At 44.4% G+C, this 25,404-nt stretch overlaps 1 protein-coding gene across 3 annotated transcripts in view; it reads right to left on the bottom strand.

Moving 5' to 3' along the window:
* Tmtc4 (transmembrane O-mannosyltransferase targeting cadherins 4) overlaps window positions 1-25,404 on the bottom strand; it is a 64,500-nt gene that overhangs the window by 8,885 nt on the left and 30,211 nt on the right. For 2 of the 3 annotated variants that reach the window (XM_076545613.1, XM_006978780.4), the window contains exons 6-15: window positions 25,085-25,185; window positions 20,473-20,565; window positions 19,860-20,024; window positions 16,318-16,520; window positions 14,957-15,128; window positions 14,414-14,545; window positions 7,361-7,440; window positions 7,107-7,214; window positions 6,846-6,987; window positions 162-276 (exon numbers count right to left, since the gene is read on the bottom strand). In XM_076545613.1, coding sequence (XP_076401728.1) covers window positions 162-276; window positions 6,846-6,987; window positions 7,107-7,214; window positions 7,361-7,440; window positions 14,414-14,545; window positions 14,957-15,128; window positions 16,318-16,520; window positions 19,860-20,024; window positions 20,473-20,565; window positions 25,085-25,185 — 1,311 coding nt within the window. The remainder of the gene's footprint in view (window positions 1-161; window positions 277-6,845; window positions 6,988-7,106; window positions 7,215-7,360; window positions 7,441-14,413; window positions 14,546-14,956; window positions 15,129-16,317; window positions 16,521-19,859; window positions 20,025-20,472; window positions 20,566-25,084; window positions 25,186-25,404) is intronic. The other variant, XM_076545614.1, reaches the window with a different exon arrangement.

A 25,404-nucleotide genomic window follows, 5' to 3' on the forward strand; every position in this document is an offset into this window, starting at 1 on the left:
ACCACACCCATCTTATTTATTTTTTAAACTGAAGGAATAGCACTAGTCTATGTGCCCTGTCAGCCTGTAGAGATGACACTGGTTTACATGCCCCGAGTGCCCTGTGTGAGTGACATCGGCCCACAGAACCGGATGGTGGGACACCTCATTCGCCTTTGCACCTGTGTTGTCCAGGAGTATGATCATGTTGTTCCATGCCAGGCTGTGCTCCGGCTTCAGTACGGTGGCATTTCTCCACGCGTTCAATGCATCCACATGGCGATTTAGATCTGCATACTGAAAACAAAATATCCCCCAAAGTCAACAGTCCAACTCTTCAGTCTTTTTCCTTTCTACAATATTACTAACAAAGACAAAGTCCCACAAAACAAACAGGAACCACCACCTTACCTTCACTACGGAGCTTCTCGTTTTTCCTATCAACCCACGTACTTGAAAACACTGCCCCAATGCAGTAGATGACACCACAACCCCCCTTTTATAGATGCAACAGCTGAGGTGGCAGGGACACGCGTGACCTGCTTAGCCACACATCTAGAGACGGAAGGTCGGGGATTGGAACCAGGTGGCCTGGGTCCTGATCCAAGAAGCAGGACTGTATAACCTGTTATTGGCTGATCGCTGTTATGAAATCACACTTCAAGCTACTGAGAAATACTATTTTTCTTCCTTTCCAGAAAGGTGCCTATAGTCCGTCTTTGATAAAGTATTATTTAGAACAATAAACGAGTATTTTATGTAACTAGAAAGTTGTAGTGGGCTGGGGAGATGGCTGCATGGGTCAAGTGCTTACCCATCCTCAGCACTCACACAGAAATCTAGCCTGTTGGCACACACATGCAACCCCAGAAAAGGGCAGGGAACAGAGGCTGGTAGACCCCAGGAGGCTCCTCGCCAGCTAGTCTAATTGGAATGGCAAGGTCTGAAACAGTCAGAGACCTACCCTGCCTCAAAAGATGAGGAGGAGAGCCAGAGAGGAAGATACCCAAAACTGAGTTTTGGCCTCCATATGTGGACACACAGGTTCATCTCTCTCCCCCCCCCCACCTTCACTCTTTCTCTCTCCCCCCTTTCCTCTCCCTCCTCTCCCCTCCCACACACCACAGAAGTGGGAGATGGGGGCGGGCAAGAGCACATACGCATGCTATATGCCTAATTTGCTTGTGAGGAATGGTTTAGAAACCTCTTATGAATATGTAAACTCAAGATAAAAATATGAGGCATTCAGATATCTTTTGGAAACTCCCTGGAAAAGACCCACAGTCATGTAAAATCCCTCAGCAGTTTGGATACTCGTTGCTGTTCGGGAAAAAGAGAATGAACTTTGCACATGTGACCACCTGCATGTGGGGCCCAAGTACATCTCATCTGAACGGACGCCTTCCCGGGACGCTGCACAAAGTTCAAATGAAGAAGTCTATGGCAGCTTAGGTGATTTCTTTCCTGCTTACTAAGCATATTTTCCACTGGACAACAGAAATATGTTGACTTGTTCTATGGTCCACACAACAAATAGGCGACATAAGGCTTAATGAATTATGAAAACATTTACAAATACCTTTTTGTTAAAGATGTCAGAATTTCTCAAATTTCTCATGAGGCTTGGAATAGCAGGTTGCAATATTTTATCCTTTAAAACCATCAGGAAATGGTATAAAAGTTCAAATAAATAGGGCTGCTTAAATACACTAAATGTTAAACTTGGTCTCTGCATTGGATGTCTTCAGTTCTCCAGTGTGCAACACACCTGTGAGTCACCTGGACAGTCAGTGGTGACACTGTAAACTCTGCCCACAACACAAGTCTTCATGTTTCCAACTTATTCCCACTATTACTGCTATTCCTGCTTGTTGAGGGTTGAATCAGGTAACAGGTTTTTGTTTTGTTCCACACACTTTGATAAAACAGAGAAACGCCCCAGCCTGCAGCTGGACTTCAGTAAAGCCCCCACCCCACCCCATATGGCCGGGATGGGTGGAACACAGCCAATCACACCAACCAGGAGCCCACCTGGCCTATGGCACTGCGTGGTTGGGCACTGCAATGATCGCTTTGTGAAGAGGAAGCCCAGTGTCATGGTGACCTGAACGGGACAAGAAGACCCACAGGCAGGCTGTCCGCCCTGGGCTCTGGGGAGAAAACATGGGCCCATGTGGTACCTTGCAGCACCAGCCAGATGGGCACTATCAGAGTGAGCAGAGATATGGTATGGTGTGGTATGGGAGGGAGAGACGGAATGGTTCAGGTCCTGTGGACAGAGAGGCATATCTGAAGAGACAAGAGAAGAAGGGGGCGGGCTGAGATGGTGAGGGCGCTGACCCCTTGACCAGAGACGACATGGAAAGCAGGCCCCACAGTGTGTCCGGGCAGCACAGCAGAGATGACCCTGTTGATGAGTACAGGGGAGCCAACCCTAAGAACACAAGCGTGGGAGACCTAGCCCCACCCCTCACCTGCCCTCCCTCCCCCCGCCCATCCGATGCCTGAGGTAGGTGGGAGAGTTGACCCTGAGGGGATGAGAAAAGGAGGGCTGTCCCCACACCTCTCCAGGACAGTGAAATAGAGCCAACCCTGTCAGAGGAGGCGTGGGTGAGCCAGCCCTGAAGACGTCAGCACGGGAGAGCTGTCCCCATTTCTCATTTCCTGTGGTGGCGTGGGCAAGGGAAAGATGCCCTCCCTGCCTGCCACCCATCAATGCCTGAGGCAGGCGGGGAAGCTGGCCCTGCGGTCATAAGAGCAGGAGGGCTGTCCCTGCCTCCCATCAGCTGCAACACTGGGAGGGTAGACCCTGTACCTTGACTAGGCAGCACAACAGAGCTGGCCCTGATGGCGCACGTGTGGAGAGCCGACCGAGGATTAAGAGCAGAACTGGCGCCCCCTCTAGCTCAGTGCTGCAGGGGTGAACTAGCCGGGCAGTGCTGGAGAGCTCCCCCTGGTGGTGAGGACAGGGGAGAACTGGCGGGCTGACCAACCCTGCAACTGCCCAGGTCCAGATCCAGGGTTATGCCTTGGCCAGCCCAACATCCACCGCATCTGTGATCTCCCAGAGCATGTGAAGGGACCTGACCCGCAGACCCAAAGCTGCAGGATCTCCACAACACAGGGCAATAACAGGATATCCAGAAGAGTCCTACTGAGGGCCCAGCATCGACAGTGTAGTAGGAACCAGAGGCCTCGAACCAGACCAATGACTGCAATGAACACTTGCAAGCAAAGGTGTATGGACAAAGGGTTTACTGCGTGACTCACTGTGCCACACTGCAGCTTCCATGGTGAGAATTTTAATTTTTCCTCTTTTTAATTTTTTTCTTTTTTTCTCTTAAATTTTGTCTTATTTGGGGGGAGGACGGATGCAAAGGGACAGGGGAATGAATGGGAGAAAGAAACATGATGCAAAAGGCACACAATAAATAAAAAGAGAAAACTAAAACTAAAACAGAGAGCCATGGTGATTTACTACTCAGCAGGGAGTAGAGGTGGCATTCACCTACCTGTCCTTCATGCATCCCTTTACCACTGACCCCTTGACACGCTTTTGCCAGCCTCAGAAGGACAAGGACAGAGAAGCATGCTTTACACCCAACTCTCCTCCTGGCCTTCTCCTCCTCCCCTCTCCCCTCCGCTGTCCCAGGCCCCGAGGCAGTGGTCTTTCCTCCATATGGTAGCTCCTTCTGAGTTCAGTTCTCCTTCCATCCACACGCTTCCCCAAAACTATGGGTTTCCTTTAATTATTAATCTCTGCATCAATATATTTTGTTCTCCCAACTGTCTGACCAAGTCCTTCTAAGGCTTAGCATGTTTTCTCTTTTCTAAAGCCCATGACTGACAGAGATGACCGACTTCTGCACAGTGAACAGTCCCCAGCACCCCTCCAGGCCACTATGACCACCACCCTCAAGGATCAGCACTATGTCCTAAATAACCCAGGTCTTCCTATTTCCTCTGTAACTGCATTGTATCCTCTTCTTATCAGAGTCCACAAATCAAAGCAAGTATCTGTCTCCCATTATAAAAACATGACTTCTAAAACAGACACCCTGAAGTTATTAAATTCCTCTTATTTGCGGATATATAAATGGGCTGGTCGAGCTGTTAAAGATTAAGCCTTAATGCTTTTAAGCTGTCAAGAGCAAAAGCTGGATAATCAAACCACAATGGAGAGTAAGAGCCTTACGCAACAGGCCCTGTGGTAACACCATTTCAGGGCAGCACAAGAGGTAAACGACACTGAGGTATCCATTGTTTCAGGGCTATGACTGGTCATCCCAGAGAAAGCATCATGAATTCCAAGACTAGAGTTCACCATCCAAGCTTGTATTTTATGTTCTGTGTTCTTGGATGCTATTCCTACTGGGGCTCATTTAGCATAAATTCTGTTTTCCAAATTCCAAGGAATAACAGTGACAGGCAGTGAGTAGGGAGGAAATGTAGAGTAGAACTTTAATGTGGAAGTTGCAGGTGGATATACTTGCTTTGCAAGCAATAACCTAAAAGGAGCTACCTCTAGGAGAGAGGAAACACCAAAGACTTCACAAGGACCAAACCTAATGTCATTTAAGTACAAGTTTAACTGACCCAGCAAACAGACAATGACTCCACCTCCATGCACAGATTTAGGTGAACACATCTGCTCCCTCCAAGCAGCACTTTCTCCCTATGTCAGTTCTGAGGACTTGCCCTGCTTTGTATGTGACTGAGGTTTTGGTCTCTACTCACATTATCATGAGGTTTTTAAAGCGCCCTCCACCCCTGCATATCCCTAGACGAGCTTCAGTACTTCGTCAGCATCGAAGTCTGTATCATTATAAAGCATGCATTGTGAAATGTGAAAGCACACAGGGCCCAGTAGTCATGGAGACAGCTGATGAGGACAAGAGAACATCATGCTCGACCTTTGCTCAAATCTCTTGTTCCCTGGGGTCAGTCATGCTGCTGTCACCCCCTAGGGTGCCCTGGAGGAAGCAACTCCTGTTTTTAACACTGGAGTAGACTTTAGAGATGGTGTCTCCCTACTGTACTTAACAACTACAACGAGGCTAGTGTTTTTTAAATAAAAATATGCAAGCCACATCAGCCTAAAATTTATAATATAAGCATTATCTGCCCACTTAAAACGAATTGGCCAGTGTCAGGGGCACAGAGGTCCTTGTGCCCACAGATCACTAGAGAAACCTGGTATGTAAAGCACAGAGGGGCCTCTTCTCAATGGAGGACATAAAATACATGTTCTCCTCCTACCCAGAAGGCTGGGAGTGGATTTTGCTAATGATCTGGTGACCTTTTTGCTATCTGTGGAGGCAAACCTCACCCACCTTTTGCTAGAGTCAGACCTCATCCAAATTCCCCAGAATGATTATCCCAGACTCTTCCCTCCCTAGACCACTACCCATCCTTAGGGGAGATGTCACATGCACTTTACGGCCTGCTGACATCTATGCAATCAGTCAGAGGCCACACTAGATTCTAGGCTTTTCAGCTATGGAACATACCCTCAAGGTCACATACTCTTTGTAGAGGAGTTTCTATGTAGTCATTCCTTAAGCTTTATTGTGCACCTGGAATTGGACTGATTGTTGCCTGCAAACCTTTTCCCAAATACGCTGACAGTGAACCGCCCGGCATTAGATTCCCGGAAGTCTGATCCAAGTTGACATCTCTTGCCCAGGTTTGCTTCCCTGTAGGATGCCTGCAAGGACCCCCTCAGTCTATCATGAGAAAGTCAGTCCTACTGCTCATTGCCATTCATCTCACCATTTTATTTCCTCTGTTCATTCTACCTGTGCAGTTCACAAAATCCTGGCACGTCATTCCAGAAACAAACACATTAAAGGCCAGAGTTATATATATCATGGTAAAAATGCAACTTCCTATTAAAAAAACCCAAATGTCCAATGTTTTTTGGGTTGCCCTTCTGCTTCTTTGAAAGTTCTTTGAACTTTCAGGTCAAAGTTCAGAGTTCAGGGAGGTCTGCTTCCCAGAGGCAGGGGATATTATCTTTGATAGAAAATATAAATGTTATATGGAACCTCTGATAACCAATGTGGGGCAACCACTGGCTTTGTTTACACAAGGACGGCATAAAATGAAAATGCTTCAGGGATTTCAAATGAAGATAAACAAGCTTTTTTCTTTCTTTCTTTTTTTTAAAGAGCCTGTGAATACTACCTACTTGTAAAGCTGAACACTCTTTTTTAAATGTCCCATCACTGTGCATACAATCCAGTTTGACTCAGATGGACAAAAAGTATTTCCCTTATCAATTTCACCTAGTAAATCTAATGACTCCCGTTTAAAGAATTATGCTGTTTGGGTCATTATTTTCTTTGTCAAGAAAATTAAGAGCAATAAGATTGCCTTAAATATTCTGTCAACAACCAGAAATATAGATTAATTCAAACATCTTACTTTCTATTTCCATTAAGTACCTGCAAGGCCCTTTCAGATAAATGCTCTAACTAGAATGTCCCCTTGCAAAAGAAGAGACCTGCTCCCTTGGGGAAAGAGAACAAGGAAGCTCAGAAATCAGCTACAGGCTTGTTTTTAAAACTTAAGTTCTATTCAACCATGTTTTAAAAACAAAACAAAACAGAAAAAAAAAAAAAAAAACCAAACAATGTTTATCAGGAAGTGAGCCCTGGGAGTATGTTTCCCAGGGCAGAGGGATGTACAGAATTTTCATTTAACCTATTGTCTTTGTGATACTTTAGCAGTACATACGAGGAAATCAGATCACTACTTTGAAATGAGATAAACACATACAGAGGACTTTTATAATGTGGAGCGTCCTGGATGGGTGTAAGAGGGTTCTGTTTCAGGTGACGGAAACTGGGGCAGCCTGCCCTTACCAGCCGCCCAAGGTTGTAGTAGCAGTCTGGGTATTTCCGCCTGTGTTTAATTGCTGTCCGGTAGCTTTGCTCGGCCGCCTCGAACCGTTTCAGGCTATTCTGAACTATGCCCAAATTCATCCACGCGGCTGCAAAGTCTGGCCTGGAAAAACATATTTTACAAAAGATAAACAAGAAAAAGAGGAGATTAGATGACTGCCCAATCCAGAGATCCACTCTTTGTCCTTGGCAGAAAGCTAAGAATAGAAAAAAAAAGCTTACTGAATTTGCACAGCCAATGACAGCAGCTCTTCGGCTTCCCGGAGCTCATTCCTTTCTTTTAAGATATTCCCGAGGTTATTCATGGCATGAACGTACTTGGGATTTAGTCTGGAAATGGAGGGAAAAGCCAAACAGACTGTTACTGCTCATCTGTTTTCACCCAGCACTTAGAAATCAGCAAAGATGGAACAGTCTTTCAGGGAAGAGTCAGGCATCTCGGAAAGTGAGGAAGATCCACGCACGCAGGTGTGTACCTGACTGCTTCCCGGTAATATCTGATGGCTGCTGTTTGGTTGCCTTGGTCAGCCAGGTTTTTGCCAATGTTGTAGTGAACCTGAAAACACAGGTGACAATTTGGCTATCAGCACATGGACTTCTTTGTTCAGAGCTGGACACACAACGAATCTCCTAACTGAAGACAGAAGGGAAAGGAATTTAAAACCAAACAAAACAAAAAACATCCGCAAGGACTAAAAGGCCCTATGGGGGGTGGTTACAGGCTTATGTAAGAAGCTATAAGAATGGACTACAAGTCAGACACAGCTGTGAATGTGACAGGAAGGAAATGGCTGTATCACCCCAGAGAAAATCAGAAAGTCACAAAACTAAGCGTCTGCGAAGCCCCATGCCCTCTCTCTCACAAGCCGGTCATCTACTGACCGGAGACAGAGGTAACAGTTCCATCGTTTCCCCAAACCCAGTCCTTTGGGGTCCCACATATTCTTCAGGCAGCACTGTAAGCATTTCACCCCCTGCATCACGAGTGGGGTGTTTCTGTCCCCACCCCCCAATCCTAACCTGAGGAGTGAATAAGTCATAAAGGCGGGTCTCCCTCACTTTCCTAATCATGTTAGGGTCTCACTGAAAAGATGGCTGTCCCTGAACTAGAACAGGGTCCTTCCCAGACACCACTACTCACAGGTGCCTTCACTGTGGGCTCCCTAGCCTCCACAGTGTTGAGAGGTAAAAATCTGTTCTCTTACGGCAGCCTAAACTAAGAAGGTACCAAATGACATCGACCATCCCTCACCCTTCAGGCAGTGATTGACGATGACTGAGTAAGCACTGTACCGGCAGCTGGGGACAGCAGGGGGGCAAAAGCCCAAAGTCCCATCTCACAGCACCCCTGGCTAACCACTAAACCACCACCTCAGGGCCCATGTCACCGCTGCCAGGGCTGCGCAGCAGAGGGGTGTCCTGGTTTCAGAGAGCCCGAGGAAAAGTCGACCTAGCTACTAGGGAAAGGTGTGCCATGGAAGATGCCCTGGGAAGAAGAGGCAGCCCGTGCGGGGATGAAAGGAAGCCGATGTTGGGACAGAAGGCTGAGGGTTGCTGGCGTGCTGAGGGCAGGAATTCAGGCTGGCCAGGAGCAGCCAGGCAACCACAGGTTGTTGAGGCACCGCTTGAGAGCAACAAGGTCAGTGCACTTGGGCTGCCATGGCAAGATGCCACCAATTGGGCATCACAAAGCACTGCTGGTCTAAGCCTGAGGGAGAGGCTCTTCCAGCCTGGCTTCTGTCTGTGGGTGTGTGTTGGTGATCAGATACCTGCTGCTATTCACACACCATCCAACTTCCCTGTCTCCCTGTCTTTTCTCTACACTGATGTAAGTCCTGTCTTCCTGCTTCCCTCTGGTATAACAAAATGCCACAGGCCGCCAATTTTTAATACAGAAATGTATTTTGCTCAGTTTAAGAGAGAGATTGTGAAGTCTAAGGGGTGGGGGGCTGTCCCTGATGATAACTCAGAACACAGTGGAAGCTATCATATGACAACACAGTGGGTGTGTGTTATGTGTTCTGGCATTTCCGTCAGAGAAGGTCACTTCTGGTTTACTATAACAGTGTGCAGGCCAAGTCTCTCTCCTTATAAAGCCACATCCTCATGTCTTCATCAAGCCTCAATTGAGGGCTGGCAACAAACACCTTTACCTACTAACTCACCTTGTTGGCCTTAAAAAGGTTAATTTATATGATGAGAATTTTATGTACATTAAGAATGAAAGAGAAGCCAGGCAGTGGTGGTGCACACCTTTAATCCCAGCACTCAGGAGGCAGAGGCAGGCAGATCTCTGTGAGTTTGGGGCTAGCCTGGTCTACAAAGTGAGTTCTAGGACATACAGGGCTATGCAGAGAAACCTGGTCTTGAAAAACCAATAAACAAACAAGAATGAAAGAGAACATGAGATAATCATTAATGAGTAAAGAAGGCATTTGCAAAGAAGATTGAAGAAACAGGACTCACGGTTGAAAACCAATGAGAAATTCTTAACCATTCAGAATGAGGACATCTGGAGGGGGGCGATGCAGAGTATTTTCTGTTATGCATGGTCTCAGAATATATAACAGAGAAATGTCAGGTGTGGTGGTGCATGCCTGCAATGCTAGCACTTGGAAAGCACTGGCAGAAGGATCAGATTAAGGTCATCTTTGGCTACACAGAAAGTTCAAAGCCAGTTAGGGCTACTTGAGACCTCATCTCAAAAACACCATTAAAACAAAAACAAACAAACAAAAACAAGGAGCTGGGACCTAGACTTGAAAAACAGGATGGCCTTGGCCTGAGAACATCATCTGAGGTCTCAACTGACAATCAAAAGCTCTTCCCAGAACCATAAAAACCAGAGGTAATCCCAGGACGGGATGAACAACACCATACATCACCTCATTCTGAAGGCCACCAAGATCTGACATGCTCCTGGCCAATACCGTCTCCCCACAGCAGTTCTGAGCTGAGGGAGTTGCCTCCCCTTCTGAGCTGATAAGCTGCTTTGGTATTGAGCCTCTTATTAGAAACCGTGAGGCTGCATCTGAACCCTATTTCCTAAGCCCAGTTCTTACCACAGTACACCTGTTTCCCAGGTGCTGGGTGAAGATGGCTGATTGTTCTAGGCCACTTGGATGCCTCACCACACTGTCTGCTTTTCTTCTTGACACCAACTACTGTCTTCTGCGATGTGTCATGGACAGAATATAGTTCCCTCAGTGTTTATACAATGAGCCCAGGACCTTTTAATGTGGTTGTGGAGACCTGGCCTTTAAGGTGTACTCAGGAGAAGTGAGGTCACACAGGGCGCCCCAGTCCATTCTGACTGGATACAGACAGAGAAGAAGGCTGTGCACAGGAACAGCCACACAGGACACATGGAAGGAGAGGCCGCCACAGAAAGCAGCCCTGCTGGCACCTTTGTCTTGGAGGTCTAGCCTTTAGAACTGATCTCGGTTGCTGCAGGCTCATGGTCTCAGGCTTTAGGCAGTGATGACCCAAGCAAATGAATGACTCCTGAAACAGCATTCCAGCAGGGGTGGAGCGCTGTGCTCTGAAAATGAACCCTACACCCTGAAAATGAAAACTACACTGTTAGTTTCAACCCAGTTACAGCACTGCCTGAGATACGCTTGGATTTCTGGAAGGGTTCAGGCAGTGTGCCATTCTATAAGCTCGTGTGTTACAGATTCCTTTCATGAAGTCAGTTTTAAAATAATTACATTTGTATTTAACTAGTTCATTGAAAGAAATCCGAAGCACAGGAATGTCAGGTTGATGTAATACTCCACTGTCCTCACCACACACACACACACACACACACACACACACACACACACACACACACACACACACACACACACACACACACACACACCAGAAACTTCCTGGACCACAATACTATCTATTCATAGGTATTTTCATTTTTACATTACAGCTTGGAAGCAGTTCAGTACACACAATTGCCAGGGCAGGCCATAGCATCTGTGGCCTCACCCATTCCATGCACAAAAGAGTGGAAAGCTGAGGGTGCCGCCCAGAGGAATGTCCCCCTGGTCACCAGGACACAAATACGGCTTCGACTCAGACATCATACGGCTCCCGCCTCTTCTGCCCACAGCTCCTGCTGCTTCCCTTTGTTCTCTCCATAAACTGCCCTCAGAAAGAGTTCAGCTGCCCTCTGCAGCATGGTCAGGGTTCTGCCAGACACGCAGAATGCCAGGCCCGAATCGCAGGGGAGGGGACAGGCCACTGTGAGAGGCTGCATAGCAGTTATTTAAACAGAACGAGTCAGAAATCTGATTCAGGCCTAGAAGGCAGTCCAAAATTAAGAAGACACCCTCACTCTATGGATCCGACAGGGAATTCTGTGAAAAGAAAACATCTGTCTGGATTGGGCCGAACACTGAAGAAAACAGACCTGATGCCCACAGTACGTTGGTAGTGTTTAAAAATGAGAGATTTTCTTTATCGTGGTATATGAAAGACTGAGAGGCCATTTACCCAATTTTCCCTCCAGCCTTTGTACCTCATATGCTGAGACAATGAAGCCAGATTAAAACAGCCACAGCCACCAAATGACAGATGCAAGGGACAAGTCAGGGCACCCACAACGAAAGGCACTTTTAATACCGCTGCTTTAGAAACTGGCTATTTCAAATATTCTGCTGATGTTGAAGACTGCTAAAACTAAAATGTTTAAACACAGAAAAATTCAGTAATCATCCTTAAGGAAATACCTTGGGGTAGTATACGGTCCTTTCATTGTTAAAATTATTTAGAACTGTATAATGGGGTTGATATTAAATGCAACATATGTTTAAGCCTTAAAACTAAAATGACTGCCAATAAATTCAGTGCTTGGAATCTCACACACGGTAAGCTTGATGAACACAATTTCCATTTGGCCCAATTCAATAACTAATATTAGGCACTACTACATGCAAGGCACTGTGGGTAATTTCAATGCAGGCCAGGGACCAATGCTACCTATACTGATATCTCAAGATTTCAAAATTAAAAAAAAAAAAAGAGAGAATCTCGGTTTATAAAGCTGGGTCTGAACAATAGCCAGGTACCAACTGCTTACTTAATACTCAGAGGCAGAAAATGAATCCCCTGGAAGCGGATGGAAGGGACACAGCAGTTCCAAAGGGAGCATTCTTCCCCGAGATCAACACAGCTTTTTGAAAAAAAGACAATTTGACACTTCAGTGTATAAAGGAACATTTAAAACAGAACAGAAACTCTATCTTGCTCACATTAAATGGCACTGAGAAAAGCTCTGGAGAAGAATGATTACCATAGTACTGGCTGGAAGCTGAGGTCTCTATGCACACCCTAGTTAAAAAGAGAAATAGACATACTTGTGACCATGTGATGCCTATGTGTATACTGTCTGGTTTCCAGTCTATTATGGCTGAATTCACATGCTGAGAAGATTTTCAGGCCAAGATAGCAAATATATGCCATGTCCCTTGTTTACTACAGTCACCTGGGCACAGCAAAACACCAAGCTGGATCTCTACCCAGCCACTCAAATGACCAACCTAAATAGTGCCAGCTGCCCCTTTCTATGCCTCAGTTTCTCTCATCTGGGAAAATGAAGCAATGCCCTCTATCTAAGTCCTTAGCAGGAGGATAATGGGATTAATTATAATGCTTTGTGTAGAGACTAGAGTTCCCCACATGAGGAACTATATAAACAGAATGGGCAATTACTGCTATCCATGCAGAAAGTAAATGTAAAGAAAATCTTACATCTATGAAATTAAACTGCTAATAAGTTCATTTACAAAAGATAGTGATTGCTCAGCAAAACAAAGATAAAAGCTTGAAGTAAATCACTTTTTCAAAGACTCTTAACTATAAAACATGAGTGACAAAAACAAAGAAACAAAAAACCCCAAAGGACAAGCAAGGAGTCACAGCTTTTATAGACTTGTCTTCACTTTGGGGTCATAGTAAGATATGAAGTGCTCACTAGTGTTCTTCATATAACTTTGTTTGAAATTACTGCTTTCCTTAACATAGAATGTAGAACTGAGAACTTGAGAAAACTACCTTGTGGTTGATATATTGTGTATCCTAATAAACTTATCTGAGGGTCAGAGAACAGAACAGCCACTAGACTAGACATAGAGGCTAGAAAATGGTGCGCACACACCTTTAATCCTATCTCTTGGGAGGCAGAGTTCCAGCTGGATCTCTGTGAGTTCAAGGCCACACTGGAAACAGCCAGGCATGGTGACTCACACCTTTAATCCCAGCACTTGAGATCTCATGTCTTTGTTTGGGAAAGACTCACACCTTTAATCCCAGGAACTGATAGCAGGAAGCAGAAAGGTATATAAGGCATGAAAACCAGGAACTAAGGCCCTTTAAGCTTTGAGGCTTTTAGCAGCAGTTCAGCTGAGATCCATTTCGGATAGACTCAGAGGCTTCCAGTTTGAGGAAACAGGATCGGCTGAAGAGTTGGTGAGGTGAGGTGGCTGTGGCTTGTTCTGCTTCTCTGATCTCTCAACATTCACCCCAATAGCTGCTTCTGCGTATTTTATTTATAAGACCGTTTAGCAATTTGTCTACACTCCCCCATTCAGGATCCATTCACACGCTCTAGGCAATTCCAATCAAATGAGCTAAGGTAGCTATCAGTATGACACAATAATCTGTATACTAACAGGAGACTTCTACCCTAGAGTCTTGGCCCAACTTCAGCAAATGGAATTCTCTTCTTAGTGTTCAGTGAAGCCAAACGAACATGAAATCTCAAATGCTAACATTTCCAGAGCACCTACTATGTGCTGACCACTGTGTTAAGGTGTCATCATTCACTCCACACGAAACCTAGCAGGCAGGCATTATTCCTTACAAAAAAGAACACTGAGAGTTTGCACAGCTGGGTAAGTAAAAAGCTTAGAATTAACCAAAAATACAAGTGAGATAAATCCCCTCTAGATCTCTCCAACAAAAACACTGCCAATTTTAAAAGCACATACATCCATGCTTATCCAATCCGGCAAGAGGCCTCACCAAGCAGAGAACTCAGGGTGATATGCACAGGCACCGGTGTGCAGCCATCTATTTTAAACTTCCCAGCCTATTCACAGGTATGGCCATCTTCATACTGTAGCTAGAGGGAGGCCAGCTCCTATCACCGGAGTGTGGATTCTGAAAGGTGTGCTCTGAAAGATTAGCATAGGAGCTGTATGCAGCCCTAGCCTGGAGATGAGACACCCCCCCCCCTCCCAGTCTCTTCAAAGTGAGGAGACAATAGGAACTGGAGGGTGGGCACAACTTTAAATCTGTCTATTGATACTGCTTGGTTTTAATGATTTCTTTTGAATATAATAATTTCTCTTACCTAAATATAAGCAATCATAACAAGTTCACTAAAAAAAAAAAAAAACAAAAAAAACCCCAAGTATCTGATGATGGTTAGTTAACACTATTGACTGCTCCATGGTAAATGTTCTTACTCTGCTGGAGGACTTACATCTTCCAGGGAAGTGTTCTGAGAAGGAATCTAGTGGGCAAGGTACCTTAGCATTGAGGGGACACACAGACAGGGCACTTCGAAAGAGCCGGTCTTCGCTCCGCCACTCGCCACTGCGAATCACACATCTCAGTGCATTGATGAGTAGAATGCCCAGGATAACAGCGGCAACTGGTTTCTGAATAGAGTTGGCAGATGTCACAGTAAGCAATATGTGGTGGTTATGGTAATGGTGGTAGCATTCTGGGTCGGTATATTTTTCTTTTCTTTTTGGTGTATACATATGTGTGGTGCATACACATGGGTACACAGGTGTGAGCATCCACCTGTGCCCGTGTAGAGGCTGCAAGGGGATATCAAGTGTCTTCCTTCATCACTCTTCACCTTACTTCCTCAAGATGGGGTCGCTCACTGAACCCGAAGCTGGCTATTTCTGCTAGGCTGGCTGGACAGTGAGTTCCCAGGATCTGCCTGGCTTAGAGCTCTCAAGCTTGGGGTTACAGGCATGCAAAGCCATGCCAGGCATTTTACATTAGTGCTGTGGTTCGAGCTCCTTACCCACAGAATCATCTCCCCAGCCCCATGGTACCTTTTTCTTAGTGTGTCTGCTTAGGGCTCCAAATCCAAAGGTTAGCAGCATGCAGTACCCAGCGCTGGGGAGGTAGAGGACACGCTCTGCGACCACGAAGCCCACTCGGAAAAACAAGTTGCTTGCAGGAAGGAAGGGGATCACAAGAAATCCCAGACCCAGAGTAAGGATTCTGGAAGATGAAAAGTGTTTAGATAAACGGCTAGTTTTAGACTTTTCAAGAAAAGCTCCTTACAAGACATAAGCAACAATAAAGACTGTTCTTTGTTTCTTGCCATCAGTTTAGGAAAGACATCAGCAAGGAAAAGGACATCAGTAGAGGGAGTTAGCGGACAGCAGAGAGCGAGGCACTCAGAGCCAGTACATGGGAGAAACACCCAATTCATACGCTTGTATCAATAAGTCAGAAAGATTACATTTAATCTATTCCTTGGTCCCCAATAAATCCATGTAGTTTTTAATATGACTCCCTGCCCCACCAACCAGAACAATACAGAAATAGATTAAACTTTGTAAAATTTGAAAGAAATAATTATCATTTTTTGTTACTATGTCACAACCAGTGAAGCACAAACACAGTATCTGTGAAACGTATCTAGCATCTGCAGACCATGTTTATGGAGAGACTGTGTCTCTCTGTCTCACATGCAAAGGTGAAATGAAGAAATGAGGTCACATTTGGTGGCTTCTTCTGGGACCCTGTGCTTTACAGTATTTTGTTTTAAATTCTATTTCACATGTATAAATGAACCAATTGGGACTAAAGTTTATTGCTCTTTAGAATCAACCTATTTAAGAACACACATAAGCAGAAAACATTAATTTATTTTGAGAAATTACTCATTTAATATCATGTGCACTTAGGCTTTGTGGAAATCACCTTAAACAGTTTTCATTTTCATGGAACATGTTTGTTTTCTCCAATTATTTCCTCAATAACCCTTTGCAAAAGACCTTTTTATCTGTTGAAAAAGTCTAATATCTCTTTGGGGCTACAACTTATTTTGTGCCCGACAACAGAAAGGATCAGCACAGAATTTGCAAGGGCTTCTTTGAAGAACTGTGAAATAATGGACCCAACACACGTCAATTACACTCTCTGTTCTGACCAGAAATTACACTTTACCTCCTACAGCGAGATCTCCAAGTGCTACTGGGGGGGGGGGGCACATAGTCGTCAGTCTGCTGCTCCTCCAACTTCCTTCCCTACTAGTTGAAACCAGTCATTATTCCCACCTTGTAGCCATATATTCAGAACAAATGTCCTTAGATATCCTCTGCACAGAGCTATTAAAAGTGATGGGCACTGGACTTAGCAAAATGCTTCTGGGTAGAAGTTAAAATTCCATGCTGCCTCTTACCTTCTCTTGCAGCTATCTTCAGAGCACAGAGCTTGGAATATCAGGCCAATTAGGCAGAGCCAAAGTGCCGCCAGAGCAATTACCCTACAGTCACCAACTGACTTAATGAGGGGGATGCAGCCCATTGACCAATCAAAACACAGCCACCAGGGACACAGCAGCAGCCAGGCATTCAATGAATAGTAGTAATTATAGTTTATGGCCTGTCAATCAAAAGGAAAACAAACACTTACTTGACGCTGAACTTGAAAGAACACATCTATTCTAACCGCACTTCCGAGGTATGCATAAGCTCCTGTTCCAGGAAGCAGTTGTGTAAAATGAAATACTGGCCATTTGTATTCTGAGTAGAGGACTGTAATCTGTAATTTATTAAATGCATACAGATTTTAATACTTTAAAAATACAGCCAAGCCACTGGGCCAGGCAGTGCAGGTGTTGTATTTCTGGCCAGGCTATGGCTCATTTACACAGTATTACCGAATGCCTCTGACATGGTCAGGCCCTGGTGTCAACAGTGCACCCAACAATTTAAAAATGGAGCTCAGCTCTGAGTAGTCTCTTGATTTCTCTCTGTAAAGTGCACAGCTAGGAATCTGGCTTGAGATCTTTAGAAAAACAGGCGAACCTAAGTGAATAATCCTGATACTGTCAGGCTCCTGTAATACCACTGTGCGGTTACGTTTTGTCCGGACTCAGTCATGCCAGTTTCCCCGCAACACAGAAATGGGGTCAGAAAGCACGTTAGTAAGATGAGCACCATCACAGAAGGGGCTGCTTCTCCTTCTTTTCACCAAAGGAATCATCCCCAGATTCCACAAACCCAGAATTTAACCACAGGTTGAAAATATTTGGAAGAAAACATTTTCAGAAAGTTCCAAAGTCCAAAGGCTAAATCTGCTGAGCAGTGAGGGCCTCACTGAATCAAGCAAGAACAGAGGCCAGGCTGTGTTAGCTACAGTGTAGAAGCTGGGGAGTTCTGAGCACAGGGGAGATGAGTTGAGGTTATAGGTAAGCACTCTTACCTTATTAAAGAGACTCCAGCACCCCTGGTTTTTGGAATTATGGGGGGGGGTCTTGAAACTAATTCCCCATAGACACCAGGAGATAACTATATACAGACCCAACACATATCCTTCCCAACAGCATAATAAAAAGTGGGCTTTATCTTGATAACAGTAAAACAGGATGAATCCATTTATCAGGGACATGGGAATGTGGTGGTGGGCGGAGATGAAGATGGGGAAGGATGAAGGATCTAATGGCAGTGGTACTCAATCTTCCTAACACTGAAACCGTTAACACAGTTCCTCATGTTGTGGTGATCCCCAACCATAAAATTATTTTCATTGCTACTTCATAACTGTAATTTTGCTACTGTTATGAATCATAATGTAAATATCTGATGTTTAGGATATCTGATATGTGACCCCTGTGAAAGGGGTGGTCACCTGTGGGGCGGGTGGTTTTTTGGTCTTTTTAATGGGTTTTGGGTCTGGGATAATTTTCATTGTTTAGGAGGGTTGGTTACAAGTTGTTGTCAAGGGTTAGGAAAAAGGCTAAGCAAAGGAGATTAGATTTAAGGTTCTTGTTTAAAAAAAAAAGAAAGAAAGAAATGAAAAAGACAATTACTAGTTTTAAATACTTTACATTGGATTGGATTGTTTTATATTGTATACAAATTTGAAACTGATATTGTTAGAAAATGCTATATGTATATTTCTAATTGTATTTATACCATTCATTTAACAATGTAATGCAATCTTCTGATCCTTGAATGTTATTATTACCAAATATAAGGATATAAAAAAATGAAAGTTAGTAGTTAGACATTACAATAGAACTTGTAGTCATATTAGATATGTTTTAAAAATTGAGCAGAGATATTTTAGACAGGTCATCTTCAAACACTTCAGAGATCTACAGAATATGGCATTTAAAATGTTTTAATAACTTAGAAATTTTTCTTTTTTGAGACATGTCAGCTCCTGGCAGTACAAATCTACTTCAGAGAAAATATGGACATTGAAGAAACTGCATATGGAGTCACTTTTCATTGTGGCAAAAGTTAGCCACTGGACAACAAAGTATCCTCGAATCAACAGGACAAAATGGACAGACAGAACACGAAACAAAGGACTACTGATTCTTGCCAAAACAAGTGTGGTTATGGCTTTATCAAAAGGCATCTTCTGAGGCCAGGAAAATATGGCCCCATCCCTGAAGTGGCCTTTGCAATCCGGAAAAGGTACAGTGCCCTTTTCTTTGAGGGCAGCTTAACAGGCAGTGGGCCGATGGCTTCTGTTGTGCAATGGAACAGCAGCTGAAAGCTCATGCCTCTTGATAGTAGACTGGCATTTAATAGAGGGATGTGGAGAAGAAGGGGATGCTGAGATGAAGCCATATATACACAGCCAAGAAGAATGGATAGCTGAATTCAAAAAACGTCAACAATTTCCAGAATTTAAAATCCTGAATCATGACAGGACACTAGTGGAATTCAGGTGTTTCTGGTACGTGGACTGCTCTCACCCAATGTGAGGTTGAACTGTTGACCCTGTGTACATCCTACTTCACAAATGAGTCTGTCAGATACGTTAAGCCTATAGGCTGAAGATGATGCCTTAACACTGCAGAGAAACCTCAGGTGACTGCCCAGGCAGCTGGCTGTTTCTGTCAACTCACAAATTTTTTGGAAGTTGCTTGCATGCACTTCCTGTTTTTATTTTTGTTAGCTAATATTATTTCCTTCTTGGGTCTCTGAGGGAGTTGAAGATTAGTTAGTTATAGTTGAAGATTAGTTAGGATAGAAAGTGAATTAGATACATTTTGGATTTACCAAAATAGGATAGATAATGGAATTATTTTCTCTGATTTGCCAAATACAAATGGACTAGACATTGTTTAGGTATTTATTACTTGTATATATTGTATATAGTTATTGTACTTTTGTATATAGTTTTTCTTATGTTAGTTATAACCTTTTGCTTTTTTTTTTCTTTTTATTAAAATAGAAAAGGGGAAATGTGGTGGTACTCTAATTGTACTGAAATGTGATTTTAATTGTATGTTAATAAATAAAGTTGCCCGGGGGTCAGAGCTATTAGAGCCATAGAAAGAGTGTGGCGGTGGTAGTGCACGCCTTTAATCCCACAGATCTCTGTGTGTTCAGGGATACAGCCAGCATTGGAGACACATGCCTTTAAGACCTGGGGGGCTGTACATACAGGCAGTGATGAGGCAGTCACATGTTTGGGTTTACAACCAATGAGAAGGCAGAACAAAAAGACTATGAAAAGACATACACACAGGAAGTAGCTCTCTTTCAGAGAGCTAGGACCACCGCAGGAGGAAGGGTGAGATTTTTAGCTCTGAGCTCTGACCTCTCGGCTTTCTCTTTTACATTGGTTCTGTGTTTCTTATTTAATAAGACGGTTTGTTACATCTAAAGTCACCCCCACAGGGGTTGAGAACCACAGGTTGAGAACCACTGGTCTACAGATGATGGGCAAAGAAAATAATTGAAAAGAATCAATACTTACCCTGACCAACATGCTGTCTGCAAAGGAGGCTGGATTGTCTACCTCAGTAAATGCCGGTGGACCTGTACCCATGATTTTCCAGCGTACATAGAGCATGCCAGTGCCTCCGAAGGTAAGCAGGGTCATTCGGAAGAGGAGGCCTCCATTCCTGAGTGCACCAGTGTTCTGAAAGGACACCACGAAGTTCCTGTTGTTGAAGACTTTCAACTAAAGCATAGCATGTAATCCCAAGTATTTAGGAGGCTGAGACAGAGTATGGACACCTTGGGCCATATGGTCTGCCTGGAAGCTATACAGAGTTCAAGTCCAGCCTAGGCAACTTAGTAAGACTGGCTCAAAATAAAAAGTAGAAAAGAGGGCTGGAGACATACGTTAGTCATAGGGCACTTACCTAGAATGATGGAGGCCCTGGGTTTAATCCCCAGTATTTCAAAATAAATAAACATGCCAACCCCAAGTATGATTATTCTACCTAAATCATTTGACACAGTGCATTAAAAAGCTGCCTACTTTAGAATTCAAACCATAAGAAATACTTGGAAAACAGCATTTTAAATTGGCTGGTACTTGACGTTTTCCACATCTGGGCTCAGGGTGAAAGCATGTAACTCACCTCTAATGACTTGTCCTTATGTAGTACCTTCTGGACAGTTTCCAGAATGTTGAATTTGCCTATCACCAGGATATCGAACACAGCATTCAAGCCCTAAGAATCAAAGTCTCAGTTAGTCCAGAGAGCCTGGCTCTGATGGGACTGAAATTATAGTCACATTTTCATTATTTAACCCAGACAAGAAATGTGAGGATGACCATGGACAAACTCCCAGGTATTTAAGAACAGCCACATGTTTGGATGAACCTAACCCACAGTGTGAACTCCACCAGTGATAATCTAGCGAGTCCCTGGAAGTAATGATCCCATGGCCTACATGTAGGAGCACTGTAAGATTCAGGATAGCTGAAACTTGGGGGCTCCTGTGAGACATTCCTGTCTTTGTTCCTTCCCTCCTTGTCTATAACTGAAAGAGGGGTCAGCTATCTGGGCGATAACTAAGCATTAACAGAGAACATCAACCATCAATCTCACCAACCCAGCCTTGTACATAAACTCCAACTGGCTGACCAAGGCCTGATGAACCGGGCAGACACACATCACTCTCTGAAGGAGAGCTCTAACTGTCCACTCGTGTTTTCTGTTCCCTGGGCACAGGGCTGGATCCCATCCCCAAGTCTGCCCTACGGAGAAGAGAATCCAAGGACAGGTCAGGTCACGTGGGCGCCATATGGAGCACTGGAAGAAGGGAGCCACTCCTCTGCAGCTTTAGTTTAAAAGCTGGACTCTCTCTTCTCTGTGTCCCCTTCCTTCTGGCTGTGGCACAGCTGCTAAAGCGACTCTGGACGCTGCACATAAGTGATGCTAATGCGTGCACAAGCAAGCCTCCTTAGATACCGTGTAGAACTGCTCACTGTTGTTAGGTGAACGACGAACGACTTGTGTGAAACCACTGGGTGGCTCCCATGGCTCTGCCTACACTAACGGCTCCCGCGACACCATGAAGGTCAGGCTGCTATGACAGCCATTCCAAGTACACTTACGCCTTGGATCTAGTGTTTACTCTGTGGATGACTTCAGAAGGACGTCTACTGGAATCCACCCCCAAATCTGCCTATCGGGGTCGGAATATCCAGTGTGTCTGGTGAAAGCTGCCCTTGCATGACTGGGCTCTTTTTAATATGGGGTTCTGTGGCAAAGAAGATCAGGGATCATCAAAGCCAGTGGTAATTTGTGGTTTTCAGAGCAAGGACGGCACTGCTGCTGAACCCTCTCCCACAAGTGCTGGGAGCCACTAATTATCCAATCCTCAGGCCACTGCCGGGTTAAACATCTCAGAGAATACTGATTCTATTCACTCATGTGACACACGATCATCATGGGTCACGGAAGACCATCTCTGCTTGACTGTAAACTGTTTTCCAGAAGACGGGAACTCCCTGTCTGCTGCTACTACCTTCTCACACTGTTTACTCCTCCGCCTGGAGCTGTGGAACTGCCACTGAAGGGTAACAGAATCGTGTGATCAGGAGGGCTGAGCCAAACACAAGATTGGTACTTGCTTCCCTGTCCAAGTTAGAGGCAGTGTCAAAATGCTCAGAGTCTATTTAAATCCAACCTCATCTTCAGCGCTTCTAATGTGTTAATAAATTCTGGAGTAACCTGCAGACCTAGCTAAATGGGATTCCTACTCAGCAGGTCTGAGGAGGGGGCAGAGACCCTGAACTGGCCAGCTCTGGGATGCTGCTGTTGCTGTGGATACCACTAGTCCTCAAGCACACTTGATATTAGTATCAGGTTTCAGAGCAGCAGTCTCCACTAGGATGTCTCTGTCACAGGAGTGCCTAGCAACCTCCACAGGCATTTTAGGACAACTAAGGGATTCTTACTGGCTTCTACTGCCTACAGGTAGGGTTGCTGCTAAATGACTTCCAATGCACAGGACTCCCCTGCCACAAGAATCAGCTGGCTTATTAAAATACCCACAGAGACAAGGTTAAGAAAAACAACTGAAGGCTGGAACTCATGCTATAGCCCAGGCTGATTTGGAACTTACTATGCAGCCTAGGCTAGCTCCAGACAGGCAATCATCCCAACTCAGTCTCCTGAGAACTGGGATGACAGGTTTGAGTCACTATGGCTAGTTTCTAAAGTAAACATTAAATAAAAAACTAACTCAGGAGACTTATGCATCTTTAAAAAACCAAACCAAACCAAAACTGCTGGGCGGTGGTGGTGCACGCCTTCAATTCCAGCACTTGCAATCTCTGAGTTCAAGGCTAGCTTGGTATACAGAGCGAGTTCCAGGACAGCCAGGGCTACACAGAGAAACCCTGTCTCAAAAAACCCAAACCAAACCAACCCCTCCCCCAAAAAAACTCCAAACCAAAATAAATAAATAAAAAAATAAAACCATACAACTTATTTATTTTATGTATATAAGTATTTGCCTACATGTGTAAATGTACCACACTCATGCTTGGTGCCCTCAGAAGTTCCCTTGGAACTAAAGCAAGCAGTTGTGAGGTGCCAGGCATAGGTGCTGGGAGCTGAACCCAAATCTTCTGTAAGAAGTGCTTTTAATCACTGTGCCAAGGTATCTCTAGCTCGAGACTTAGGTATCTTTACACAGTAATTCTTCATCACATCCTTGCTTGCTAGCCTCTGTCTTATAGACAGAGCTCGATAAAACCACTAATCTTTGCTTTGACTTGTATCCAGCCTCATATTCTGACTGTTCTTTCTCTCCCAACCTATTCCTGTGTGGTCACTCAACTACCACATTTTACGTTTCATTTCTTGACTCATATCCTTGGTTTCTAAGCTTTCTTGTAATGATGCAAGGCCAAGAAAGGCTATATGGGAGGAGGAGGGAAGTGGGCTTTTTTAATGTGTCTCTGTTCCTCAGACTTAATCCCAGCTTCTATTCATATGAGATCTAGAAGTGTGTGCCCACCAGCGTAGGGAGCCCTGTCCTGCCTGCTTTAGCGTTGGCAGCTGAGGCTGGACAGAAGAACACATTCAACACTTAGCTCACTAGCTTCCACATGAGGTGTCATTTAATGACTGCTTTTCTCTCCCAATAATAGACTCGCTGAGAATTTGCTCTAAGAATGTGGCTTTTCTTATATTTTACTAAACAGAATGTATCTCACAATTTAAAAAGAGTGAAGATGATACATGTACTAAATACACCCACAGAAACTTCAGTTCTCAGAACTGTAAATGTGTAACGAGTCTGCATGGAAGGAGCCCTCTAAGAAATTGATTTGGGGTGGATGGGCATGTAGTCCATGGTGGGTGTGTGTAGGTTAGAGGACAACTTGTAAAAGTCAGTCCTCTCCTCCCACCATGTGGGTCCCAAGGATCAAACTAAGGTCATCAGGCTTGGCAGCAGTCACCTTGACCTGCTGAGCCCTCTCACTCGCTCTCCACACCTCTTTAAATACTAGACTAACTAGGCCAAAGCTCCTTAAACTGTGGGTCATGATCCCATGTGAGGCCATATAATTAACCACAATAAATCTGGCAACGTTAAAAAGTTTCTGAATACATAATAACCAAAAATTAAATCAAAATCAAAACACATAATGAATCCAATGTGTTTGTGGAGGCCCCACCCAGGGCCTATTGTGCAACTTCACTGAAGCCTGGGTTCTGAACACACAAAATGCACTCTCCACTCTGTGTACTCCATCACACCATACAATGCCCAAAATACCATGGCTCAGATTCTGCACTACTTCATGCCATGAATTATAGTCCCTTTACATACCAGGTTCTCTGCTCTTACAGAAACATAATGGTTTAACGATGGAAAATAAACACTTTTAATCTTTTGCTATCATCATTCAAAAGCATTAAAGTATCAAATTAGTGTTTCGTTAGATTGGATTTTGTTAGACCAATATATCCACCTCACGGCATGCAAATATACCCTGCTTAATAGATGGTAATATTGTAATATACCAAGTAATTGCTTTAAAATAAGTTTATGATTTGTTACTAGTAAATGTCTGATTTGTAAGCTTATCTTATATACCTATATTATATACCTGGGGTTGTGTAAAAATATCCATGGTGGAAATGGGCTGTGAAGGCACAATGTTAAAGAAGCCGGGACTGAGGATTCAGTTTAGTGGTGCAGTGTTTGCCCAGCCGGCACAAGGTATGGGTTTGTTTGCTGGAACCACAAAAGCAAAACAAGCCCTGAACTGGGCTCAATCAGGTCAAGGTGTCTCAAGCGTTGACTCAAGTCTCACTTTTGGGTGAGGAGAAGAGCCAAGGGTGTGGATGCCTATAAGGTTTTCGTGGCTGGCAAAGTTCCTTGTATACAGGATTGCTAAGTATGAGAGTGTCCCAGGAAACTCAAACCATTCTTTTATCTTTTTATAAGGGACCACTCTTCAAGAAGGAACTAAACCCCTTCCCTAAGAACTTCCCACAGATCAATTCCCACCATTCACTAGTCACAGTCAGAAGAACCAGTCAATCCCCCATCTGAAATGCTGGCATTGTAGCAGCCAAGACTGTTAGTACAGAAAAGGCTAAAACCTCAGGATGTTGATGCCATACAGAAGCAGAGGAGGCCACAGGAGTGGAGTGGCCCAGTGTCTCTCTCGGAGGGAATGGATGTGTACAAAAGACAGGCTCTGTCTGTCTGAACTCTTACCAGCACAGTGATTCCTTGCTCTTTGCACAGCATAGCCACTGCTCCCAGAAAGATACTCAGCAATACCCACAAGGTGGAAGAATGTGTTCCCTCCTTGTTACCTGCCAATAACAGACAAACACATAAGTCACATAATAATATGTTCCGTTTTGTCAGCACCAAAATACCAAGCATGTAAAATCCCAAGCATGCACCTCACAGAGTCACTAGCCTGAGTTTGGTCCCACGGTGAGCCAACGTGCACTTCTGCACTCTGATTGGACAACACTCTCTAAATAGGACACATGTCCCATCCTAAGGCATTTAGAAGCATTGTAAGT

The sequence above is a fragment of the Peromyscus maniculatus genome, chromosome 9 (assembly GCF_049852395.1).
Source record: "Peromyscus maniculatus bairdii isolate BWxNUB_F1_BW_parent chromosome 9, HU_Pman_BW_mat_3.1, whole genome shotgun sequence".
Taxonomy (NCBI): domain Eukaryota; kingdom Metazoa; phylum Chordata; class Mammalia; order Rodentia; family Cricetidae; genus Peromyscus; species Peromyscus maniculatus.